Source organism: Anoplopoma fimbria, chromosome 18 (assembly GCF_027596085.1).
Source record: "Anoplopoma fimbria isolate UVic2021 breed Golden Eagle Sablefish chromosome 18, Afim_UVic_2022, whole genome shotgun sequence".
NCBI classification, from domain to species: domain Eukaryota; kingdom Metazoa; phylum Chordata; class Actinopteri; order Perciformes; family Anoplopomatidae; genus Anoplopoma; species Anoplopoma fimbria.
This window is the reverse complement of record NC_072466.1, coordinates 238,319-250,348: the sequence shown is the minus strand read 5'-3', so window position 1 is coordinate 250,348 and position 12,030 is coordinate 238,319. Positions and strand designations below refer to the sequence as shown.

The 12,030-nt window shown below is 44.8% G+C and overlaps 1 protein-coding gene across 1 annotated transcript in view; it reads right to left on the bottom strand.

Moving 5' to 3' along the window:
* Positions 1-9,035, bottom strand: part of LOC129107519 (photoreceptor outer segment membrane glycoprotein 2-like) — a 15,562-nt gene extending 6,527 nt beyond the window's left edge. Inside the window, exons 1-4 of the mRNA XM_054619023.1 lie at positions 8,452-9,035; positions 6,814-7,060; positions 6,378-6,620; positions 6,090-6,098 (exon numbers count right to left, since the gene is read on the bottom strand). Of these exons, the coding sequence (XP_054474998.1) occupies positions 6,090-6,098; positions 6,378-6,620; positions 6,814-7,060; positions 8,452-9,029 (1,077 nt within the window). The 5' untranslated portion in view covers positions 9,030-9,035. The remainder of the gene's footprint in view (positions 1-6,089; positions 6,099-6,377; positions 6,621-6,813; positions 7,061-8,451) is intronic.
* Between the last annotated feature and the right edge of the window lie 2,995 nt (positions 9,036-12,030).

Below are 12,030 nucleotides of genomic sequence, written 5' to 3'. Positions count from 1 at the left end.
ACCTCACATCCTCTGTCCTTACACCCTCACATCCTCTGTCCTTACACCCTCACATCCTCTGTCCTTACACCCTCACATCCTCTGTCCTTACACCCTCACATCCTCTGTCCTTACACCCTCACATCCTCTGTCCTTACACCCTCACATCCTCTGTCCTTACACCCTCACCTCCTCTGTCCTTACACCCTCACATCCTCTGTCCTTACACCCTCACATCCTCTGTCCTTACACCCTCACATCCTCTGTCCTTACACCCTCACATCCTCTGTCCTTACACCCTCACATCCTCTGTCCTTAGACCCTCACATCCTCTGTCCTTACACCCTCACATCCTCTGTCCTTAGACCCTCACATCCTCTGTCCTTAGACCCTCACATCCTCTGTCCTTAGACCCTCACATCCTCTGTCCTTACACCCTCACATCCTCTGTCCTTACACCCTCACATCCTCTGTCCTTAGACCCTCACATCCTCTGTCCTTACACCCTCACATCCTCTGTCCTTACACCCTCACATCCTCTGTCCTTACACCCTCACATCCTCTGTCCTTACACCCTCACATCCTCTGTCCTTACACCCTCACATCCTCTGTCCTTACACCCTCACATCCTCTGTCCTTACACCCTCACATCCTCTGTCCTTACACCCTCACATCCTCTGTCCTTACACCCTCACATCCTCTGTCCTTACACCCTCACATCCTCTGTCCTTACACCCTCACATCCTCTGTCCTTAGACCCTCACATCCTCTGTCCTTAGACCCTCACATCCTCTGTCCTTAGACCCTCACATCCTCTGTCCTTACACCCTCACATCCTCTGTCCTTACACCCTCACATCCTCTGTCCTTACACCCTCACATCCTCTGTCCTTACACCCTCACATCCTCTGTCCTTACACCCTCACATCCTCTGTCCTTACACCCTCACATCCTCTGTCCTTACACCCTCACATCCTCTGTCCTTACACCCTCACATCCTCTGTCCTTACACCCTCACCTCCTCTGTCCTTACACCCTCACATCCTCTGTCCTTACACCCTCACATCCTCTGTCCTTACACCCTCACCTCCTCTGTCCTTACACCCTCACATCCTCTGTCCTTAGACCCTCACATCCTCTGTCCTTAGACCCTCACATCCTCTGTCCTTAGACCCTCACATCCTCTGTCCTTAGACCCTCACCTCCTCTGTCCTTAGACCCTCACATCCTCTGTCCTTACACCCTCACCTCCTCTGTCCTTACACCCTCACATCCTCTGTCCTTAGACCCTCACCTCCTCTGTCCTTACACCCTCACCTCCTCTGTCCTTACACCCTCACATCCTCTGTCCTTACACCCTCACATCCTCTGTCCTTACACCCTCACATCCTCTGTCCTTACACCCTCACCTCCTCTGTCCTTACACCCTCACATCCTCTGTCCTTACACCCTCACATCCTCTGTCCTTACACCCTCACATCCTCTGTCCTTACACCCTCACCTCCTCTGTCCTTACACCCTCACCTCCTCTGTCCTTACACCTCACATCCTCTGTCCTTACACCCTCACCTCCTCTGTCCTTACACCCTCACCTCCTCTGTCCTTACACCCTCACATCCTCTGTCCTTACACCCTCACCTCCTCTGTCCTTACACCCTCACATCCTCTGTCCTTAGACCCTCACATCCTCTGTCCTTAGACCCTCACCTCCTCTGTCCTTAGACCCTCACATCCTCTGTCCTTAGACCCTCACATCCTCTGTCCTTAGACCCTCACCTCCTCTGTCCTTACACATCCCTGTCCACATCCTCTGTCCTTAGACCCTGTCACCTCCTCTGTCCTTACACCCTCACATCCTCTGTCCTTAGACCCTCACATCCTCTGTCCTTAGACCTCACATCCTCTGTCCTTACACCTCACATCCTCTGTCCTTACACCCTCACATCCTCTGTCCTTAGACCCTCACATCCTCTGTCCTTAGACCCTCACATCCTCTGTCCTTACACCCTCACCTCCTCTGTCCTTACACCCTCACATCCTCTGTCCTTAGACCTCACATCCTCTGTCCTTACACCCTCACATCCTCTGTCCTTAGACCCTCACATCCTCTGTCCTTAGACCCTCACCTCCTCTGTCCTTACACCTCACATCCTCTGTCCTTAGACCTCACATCCTCTGTCCTTAGACCCTCACATCCTCTGTCCTTAGACCTCACATCCTCTGTCGACCCTCACCTCCTTCAGTGTGTATGTCATAAATGATTCATATGATCACAGTAGTAATCAGAGTAACGAAGGAGAAGATGAAGACTCCTGATAACAGCAGAAATGACTGTAGTAGAGTTATAGTAATGGTATAGGGAATAGTATTAGTAATGTGACTAATAATGTGACTAATAATAATAATAATAATAATAATGTGACTAATAATAATAACAATACAATGTGACTAATAATAATAATAACAATGTGACTAATAATAATAATAATAACAATGCGACTAATAATAATAATAATAATACAATGTGATTAATAATAATAACAATGTGACTAATAATAATAATAACAATGTGAATAATAATAATAATAATAACAATGTGACTAATAATAATAATAATAACAATGTGACTAATAATAATAATAATAATATCAATGTGACTAATAATAATAATAATATCAATGTGACTAATAATAATAATGTGACTAATAATAATAATAATGTGACTAATAATAATAATAATGTGACTAATAATAATAACAATGTGACTAATAATAATAATAATAATAATAATAATGTGACTAATAATAATAATAACAATGTGAATAATAATAATAATAATGTGACTAATAATAATAATGTGACTAATAATAATAATAACAATGTGACTAATAATAATAATAATAATGGTAGGGCGGCTGTGGCGTAGTGGAGAGCAAGGTAGTTCTCCAATCAGAGGGTCGGTGGTTCGATACCCGGCTTCGGCAGTCGATGTGTCCTTGGGCACCTAACCCCAAGTTGCTCCTGAAGGCCATCGGTGTGGACTGATGATGAATGTTAGTTAGAGTCTGATGGTGGCACCTTGATGGTAGCCTGTCATCAGTGTGTGAATGGGTGAATGATATGTAACATACTACTGACTGTAAGTCGCTTTGGAGAAAAGCCTCTGCTAATGTCATGTAATGTAATCTAATGGTAGTAGTAGTTCACTGGTTCACTGGGATCATTGGGAGAAGACCTTTGTCTCCTCCTGCTGGTGGTCTGCAGTACTGCAGACCACCAGTACTGCAGTACTGCAGACCACCAGCATATATATTATATTATATTATATTATATTATATTATATTATATTATATTATATTATATTATATTATATTATTTTATATTTTATATTATATTATTTTATAATATTTTATTTTATTTTACAGTCAATTGTCTTGTGTTAATGAATGCAAACAAAAACATTGTTGAAAACATATCAACTGGATCTTTATTAAAATCGTAAAATAATCAATAATCACACAGTTCAGTTCCCTCTGTTTCCCCTGGTCTAGTCTTTGTGCTAAGCTAAGCTAAGCTAAGCTAAGCTAAGCCACATGCGTAAAGATGAATCTGATGAACCAGATGTTGCACTGCCCCCCCCCCGACTGTTTATATGTCCCAACACATATAATGTCTATTATAGTATTATAGTATACAGTACTCCAGAAGTACCAGGATGTTCTGCTTCATCCAGTCAGTGTGAACTCAGCCCAGCAGATCTATGAAGAGGAGGGTCAAAGGTCAAGGTTCCATGTTATGATGACGTCGTCGTCTGTAAGAGCAGCTGCTTCAACTAAAAGTAAAACAACAAAAGTATTGCTAACTACAGGGACAGCTAGCAGCTAGCAACCTGAGACCACGCCCACCTGTCCCTCAGAGAGGCCACGCCCCCAATGATGACTCAGTTTTAGGTTTTCAGGTTTTCAGGTTTATATCTTAAGAGACCAAAACATGTTCAGTACCAGACATTTAACATAGAGGTCTATGGGGTCAACTCTCTGTTCCTTAACATAGAGGTATATGGGGACAGACTCTCTGTTCTTTAACATAGAGGTCTATGGGGACAGACTCTCTGTTCTTTAACATAGAGGTCTATGGGGACAGACTCTCTGTTCTTTAACATAGAGGTCTATGGGGTCAACTCTCTGTTCCTTAACATAGAGGTCTATGGGGACAGACTCTCTGTTCTTTAACATAGAGGTCTATGGGGTCGACTCTCTGTTCTTTAACATGGAGTTCTATGGGGACGGACTCTCTGTTCCTTAACATAAAGGTCTATGTGGACGGACTCTCTGTTCTTTAACATAGAGGTCTATGGGGTCAACTCTCTGTTCCTTAACATAGAGGTATATGGGGACGGACTCTCTGTTCTTTAACATAGAGGTCTATGGGGACGGACTCTCTGTTCCTTAACATAAAGGTCTATGTGGACGGACTCTCTGTTCTTTAACATAGAGTTCTATGGGGTCGACTCTCTGTTCTTTAACATGGAGTTCTATGGGGTCGACTCTCTGTACTTTAACATAAAGGTCTATGGGGACGGACTCTCTGTTCTTTAACATGGAGTTCTATGGGGTCGACTCTCTGTTCTTTAACATAGAGGTCTATGGGGTCGACTCTCTGTTCTTTAACATAGAGGTCTATGGGGTCAACTCTCTGTTCCTTAACATAGAGTTCTATGTGGACGGACTCTCTGTTCTTTAACATAGAGGTCTATGGGGACGGACTCTCTGTTCTTTAACATAGAGGTCTATGGGGACAGACTCTCTGTTCTTTAACATAGAGGTCTATGGGGACGGACTCTCTGTTGGAGCCTCTAGTGGACTTTAAAGGAACTGTAGTTTTTGCTGCTCTCCATCGACCGTTTCTTCTTCTTTACATTGTTTTATTTTAGCAGGTCATCAGTCGACGCCACAGAGACGAGGTTCATCTTATAAGTGTCGAGTTGTTCTCGTCATACGTCTGTAATCAAACGTTTAAAAAGTTCAGGACATCATGATGGAAGAACATCTTTTTTTTATCCGACCTCCTCACAGACTTCAGACTCTTTTCAAACTTAATCGTGAAACTTCTGAAGAAACAGAAATCCTCTTTCTAACTCACAGAGCAGTTCTGTTGCTTTGAGATTCATTTTAAGACGCAGGCAGCAACTTTTGCCTCGATCACTTTTGTTTCACAGATTTGGTGCTAAATTTAACAAATTTGATAAAAACACTCAAAAACCCAGAATTTGTAGTGTAAGACATTTCTAGTGTATGTGGTTACCATGAAGTGTGTCTGTCTGTGGAGGGGAGACTCTGCGTTCTATTGGACCATTTTCATTCACACGCCTTGAGGTTAAAGGTCAAAAGACACCTTTGACAATCACCAAAAGAGTTGTTCCCTCACCAAAATGTAGCCTGACTTTGGAGCCTCTTTTAGCACCGTGCTGACAAGCTCGCATCACTTTATTGGTACCAACAGATTCACAAGGAGACCAGTATCCTGACGAGCTAGCATCACTTTATTGGTACCAACGGATTTAAGAGGAGGCCGATAAGTTCACCAGCTTTAAACTTGCTACAGACTCTGTCCACTCAACAGAACACATGAAGAAGAAGACACAGAGGAACCAGTGAGTTATAAAGGTCCACCATCTGGTCCTGGATCAGGTTCTTCTTTATATTTATCAATCTTGTGTTATTCCCCCCCATCAAAAACTTTATTGATCTTATGAGTTCTCATCATCAGGTCAAATTGTTAATGTTCCAAGACAGAACCCAGAATTCATCAGCCGGACTGTGTGGTTACTGATCATTAGCTAATGTTAGCATGCTAATACGCTAAACTAAGATGGTGACCATGTTGAATATTACCTGCTAAACATCAGCATGTTAGCATTGTAAATGTGAGCATGTTAGCATGCTAACGTTGACATTTGGCTCAAATCACAGCCTCACAGAGCTGCTAGCATGACATGTAAACTCTTCAGCTGACAGAGAGGGTGAGGTTGTAAACATAAACTGTGGGCGCCAATGTGGCTAACATGCTAACAACAGCGGTCTGCAGGACGCTTTAAAAACATTGTGAAACTTTGTCACACTCGGAAGTTCTTACTTCCATTTGAAGGCAACAGACCTGTCGAGCTCTGAGGACGCAGCAGCGGAACATTTTCCAAACTTCATATTGGAAGGCATCGAAAACTTAATGTAGGAGAACCAGAGGAAGGATCCTCCAAGGAGCGTCCTGGACCTGGACCTGGACCTGAGTCTGAGTTCAGGAAGCATCAACAGAGCGTCACTGGAGGTTCTGAACCTGAGGTGTTCTGGTGCGTCCTGGTTTTTCAGAAGTCCGTGTCTCCTATAGATGCTAGCTGGTCACAGGGATGCCGACCTGCCGGGACGGCACCTCCTGCTCGGCGGTGACAGTCGGGATGTTGATGTTTGGGTCGTTGTCCACCTGGTAACACTTCCCCATGTTCTTGATGATTTTGAAGTTGGAACGGGCTGTTTCTGCCAGGCTGTTCTCCAGAATCCAACCATCAACCTCTGAGTCCGGATCGCCCAGCCGGAGAACGTTCTCCATGGCCGTCTGCAGGTAACGTACTCCTGTGAGAACCAGCAGCTGGTAGGAGGAGAAAAACATGGCGTCTTTAGTGTGACATGTGTGACATGGAGACGAAACTGGTCCCAGGAGGACAGCGGTGGACTGGTACAGAGGTGTGCTAGATGTGTTAGACTGCTCCCTGCTGTGCTATCTGGTGATCACTTCACTGCAGATATTTATGGAAGAGTTTGGTTGGTGAGTGTGTCAGCACCTCAAACAGCCAGATGAGCAGCACGGTGAGGCCGATGGACTGCATAATGCCGGTGTAGTGGTCCATCAGGGCCTGTCGGCAGCCCCTCCTCCACAGGTTTAGCTGCTGGCTCCGCTGGTCGTAGTTGAAATGAGGTGATCTGTCGCCAACGTGCTGCTGGATGCAGGGCCGAGGGGACAAGGTGCTGCAGCAGCTAAAGGGAACGCCTTCCATCAGGTACTTCCCCTCCACGTTACTCCTCAGACGACTGCACGGAAAAGAAGGCAGTTAAAAACTGATACTACTACTAGTACTGCTGCTACTGCTACTGCTACTAGAACCACTACTATTAATACTGCTACTCCACCTTACTCCTCAGACGACTGCATAGAGGAGCAAGCAGTTAGGAATTGGTACTACTACTACTGCTACTAATACTACTGCTACCAGTACTACTGCTACTGCTACTGCTACTACTACTACTACTAGTACTACTACTACTACTACCACTACTTTCCCCTATGTTACTCCTCAGACAGCTCAACGTCCTGAATCATTGAATCAAACTGTTGGTTTTATTTTATTTTGAAATGCCTCGTGTCATTGTGTTAAACTGTGTGGTTTTATTTTGAAATGATATTAAAGGTTGGACTAACAGCAGTGAGACATTTAAACATTGTGAGACCTGGTTTTGAGTGAACCAGATGGTCTGAGGTCAGTCTGGGTCTGTTGAACCTGAGCTGAACCCTGTTGGTTAAACCTCATTAATCCCAGGACATCTGACCTCAGGAGCTTCCAGCTTTACCTGCATTGGACTCCCTCACCCTGAAACTCTCCTTAGACCGTCTGCTGACGGACCTCCCTCCTCTGATCCACCTCCACCAGGGAGTCTCGTGTTTAGTGACAGTTACACTGCTTCCAGCTGGATCACAGATTCCATCCGGTCCAGTAGAAACCACTGTAGCTCTGCAGAATCTAACTGGACTCACTGGAATCCAAGCTGATCCTCCACCAGAATCCACTATCTAGATTTAGGGAGATCCATTAGGATCCACCAAAAAGAACAACTGGGTTCTACTAGAACTGAGATTATTTTGGGTTTTAGAGACCTATAGACTCCTTTCAGGTCCAGGAGAATCCACCAGAATCCATCAAGGTCTTCTAGAATCTATGAAGGTTCATTCAGATTAAACAGGAAGTAGATTTCTGAAGCTTTATTTCTTTGTTTGTTGTCTTCACTAACAAGAATCATACGCAGACTTCTTGTTCCAGTTCCAGTTCCAGTTAAGATAAGATAAGATAAGATAAGATAAGATAAGATAAGATAATCCTTTATTTACCTTTAGTTACATTCATTACGTGGAGTCAAACACTTTGGGAAGAACCCAATCGGTTCATTCAGGCTCAAACTATTTGTAACTGGAGTTCATCTACAGAATGAGCTTTGTGTTCAGTCTGAATGCACCTTCTATACGAAGGATGGTCTTTGACACTCTCGTTAGACCAACTGGACTCCTGGGATCTACTACAAAGCACTGAAATCCACTACTTTCTCCAGTATTCACCAAGATCCACTGGAGTCTGTCTGAATCCACTAGACCCAGAAAGAATCAAATTAACTAGAGACCTCAAAGACTCGTCAGATCTGGATGCACTTACTCCACCACGCTGCTGCTGGTCATGTCCAGGTAGCGGTTGCTGATCCACTGGACCTGGAACCAGTCCCGGTACCCAGAGTTCCCACAGCATTGGAACTGGATCTGCAGCAGGTCCAGAGTCTTCTTCAGGTAGCAGCGTCCCGGCGTGTCCGTGTCCTTGTAGTACTTCATGGCGTTCCTCAGGCCCAGCGACAGCGAATCCTCCAGCTGGCCTCGGATGCTGTAGCACATGAGCGCCCCCCCCAGGACGCAGGAGGTGAAGCAGAAGGTACAGATGATGTACGGCATCATCACCAGCTTCCAGCGCAGGAACTTGTTGGTGTCGGCGCAGTCCAGGCAGATCTTCCCACCCAGGAAGTTAATGCAGCACGCCGCCAGGCCCGTGGTGATGAGCATATGTGGCACGTAGAGGATCCCCTCTGACATCACTTCCTGCCATTTCTGAATCTCTACTTTGAGGAATAAGCCCAGACCAAACAGGATGGCTCCCGTCAGCACGGAGATCCAGTTGAGCAGCCAGAGGACCTCAGCGAGCTTCTCTCTCTCCGTCTTGGTGAAAGTCAGCTTCCCGACCGCCATGTCAGCCCGGTTTCTATGTCTCACGTCCAAGCAGCCGGAAACATGGCTGAAAACTGGACTGCCTTAAGGTGTGGTACCACGTATGACCACTAGGTGCTGCGTTCAAAAGACTCTCCACATGACATCATCTTGGAGGCTAATTTACTTTCAGCTGCTTCTGTTGGTGGCGATGTTGAAAACGTTAGGTGCATTAATAAGTTATTAACAACCTGAACTCAGATTTCACCTTTAATTTTCCCCCGACTGAAGCTGTAACGTTTCCACTGAGGGACGTACTCAAATCAAAAATACTTTCTGTATTCCAGATGTTTCCCCAAAACTCAGTCTGAAATATTTGGTTTCTGAATAAAACGTCTTCAACATTAAGTCTCTGGTTCAGGGTTCATTGATTAGAGTTTAGGGATCAGCTTTCAGGGTTAAGAGTTCAGGTTCATTGATAAGGGTTGATTATCGAGGGTTTACAAGTTAGGGCTTCAGTGTTCTGGGTTCAGGGTTCGAAGTTCAGGGTTCAGGGTTAAGAGTTCAGAAGTTCCATTTCAGAGTTAAGGTTTAGGGTTCAAGGTTTATAATTTGGGGTTTAGGGTTCAGGGTTTAGAGTTCAGGGTTCAGGTTTTAGAGTTCAGGGTTCAGGTTTTAGAGTTAAGGGTTCAGGGTTCAGAGTTTAGGGATCAGGATTTAGAATTCAGGGTCCAGCGTTCAAGGTTGAGAGTTCAGGTTTCAGGGTTGAGAGTTCAGGTTTCAGGGTTTAGAGTTCAGAGTTCATGGTTCAGGTTTTAGAGTTCAGGGTTCAGGGTTCAGGGTTTAGAGTTCATGGTTCAGGTTTTAGAGTTCAGGGTTAAGGGTTCAGGGTTTAGAGTTTAGAAATCAGGCTTTAGAGTTCAGGGTTTAGACTTCAGGTTTCAGGTTTCAGGGTTAGGGTTTAGGGTTTAGGGTTCAGGGTTTAGAGCTCAGGTTTCAGGGTTTGGGGTTTAGAGTTCAGGATTCAGGGTTTAGAGTTCAGGGTTAAGGTTTTAGAGTTCAGGGTTCAGGTTTTAGGGTTTAGAGTTCAGGGTTCAGGGTTTAGAGTTTAGGTTTCAGGTTTCAGGGTTTAGAGTTCAGGGTTCAGGGTTGAGAGTTCAGGTTTCAGGGTTTAGAGTTTAGAGTTCAGGGTTCAGGGTCCAGGGTTTAGAGTTCATGGTTCAGGTTTTAGAGTTCAGGGTTAAGGGTTCAGGGTTTAGAGTTTAGAAATCAGGCTTTAGAGTTCAGGGTTTAGAGTTCAGGTTTCAGGGTTAGGGTTTAGGGTTTAGGGTTCAGGGTTTAGAGCTCAGGTTTCAGGGTTTGGGGTTTAGAGTTCAGGATTCAGGGTTTAGAGTTCAGGGTTAAGGTTTTAGAGTTCAGGGTTCAGGTTTTAGGGTTTAGAGTTCAGGGTTAAGGTTTTAGAGTTCAGGGTTCAGGGTTCAGGGTTTAGAGTTTAATGTTTAGGTTTCAGGTTTCAGGGTTTAGAGTTCAGGGTTCAGGGTTCAGGGTTTAGAGTTCAGGGTTCAGGGTTAGAGTTCAGGGTTTAGGGTTTAGGGTTCAGGGTTTAGAGTTCAGGGTTTAGAGTTCAGGGTTCAGGGTTCAGAGTTTAGGGATCAGGATTTAGAATTCAGGGTCCAGCGTTCAAGGTTGAGAGTTCAGGTTTCAGGGTTGAGAGTTCAGGTTTCAGGGTTTAGAGTTTAGAGTTCATGGTTCAGGTTTTAGAGTTCAGGGTTCAGGGTTCAGGGTTTAGAGTTCATGGTTCAGGTTTTAGAGTTCAGGGTTAAGGGTTCAGGGTTTAGAGTTTAGAAATCAGGTTTTAGAGTTCAGGGTTAAGGGTTCAGGGTTTAGAGTTTAGAAATCAGGCTTTAGAGTTCAGGGTTTAGAGTTCAGGTTTCAGGTTTCAGGGTTAGGGTTTAGGGTTCAGGGTTTAGAGCTCAGGTTTCAGGGTTTGGGGTTTAGAGTTCAGGATTCAGGGTTTAGAGTTCATGGTTCAGGTTTTAGAGTTCAGGGTTAAGGGTTCAGGCTTTAGAGTTCAGGGTTTAGACTTCAGGTTTCAGGGTTAGGGTTTAGGGTTTAGGGTTCAGGGTTTAGAGCTCAGGTTTCAGGGTTTAGAGTTCATGGTTCAGGCTTTAGAGTTCAGGGTTTAGAGTTCAGGTTTCAGGTTTCAGGGTTAGGGTTTAGGGTTTAGGGTTCAGGGTTTAGAGCTCAGGTTTCAGGGTTTGGGGTTTAGAGTTCAGGGTTAAGGTTTTAGAGTTCAGGGTTCAGGTTTTAGGGTTTAGAGTTCAGGGTTAAGGTTTTAGAGTTCAGGGTTCAGGGTTCAGGGTTTAGAGTTTAATGTTTAGGTTTCAGGTTTCAGGGTTTAGAGTTCAGGGTTTAGAGTTCAGGGTTCAGGGTTTAGAGTTCAGGGTTTAGGGTTCAGGGTTTAGAGTTCAGGGTTTAGAGTTCAGGGTTCAGGGTTTAGAGTTCAGGGTTTAGAGTTTAATGTTTAGGTTTCAGGTTTCAGGGTTTAGAGTTCAGGGTTTAGAGTTCAGGGTTCAGGGTTTAGAGTTCAGGGTTTAGGGTTCAGGGTTTAGAGTTCAGGGTTTAGAGTTCAGGGTTCAGGGTTTAGAGTTTAGGGTTTAGGGTTCAGGGTTTAGAGTTCAGGGTTTAGAGTTCAGGGTTCAGGGTTTAGAGTTCAGGGTTTAGAGTTCAGGGTTTAGGGTTCAGGGTTCAGGGTTTAGAGTTCAGGGTTTAGGGTTCAGGGTTTAGAGTTCAGGGTTTAGAGTTCAGGGTTTAGAGTTCAGGGTTTAGGGTTCAGGGTTCAGGGTTTCAGGGAAAGAGCTGCTCTGTGAGCGTCATAAGGAGCTTAGCGAGGTATTTTAGGTTCTCTTGACTGCAGTCCACGACTCCACAACCAGGATGTGTTCACTGCAGGAAGAAGGTCAAAGTTTACTAAAACTGGAGCTGATGAACTGAACGTGACTCATGGAGCCGATCAATAATCAGATAATCAATAAGAAGCATG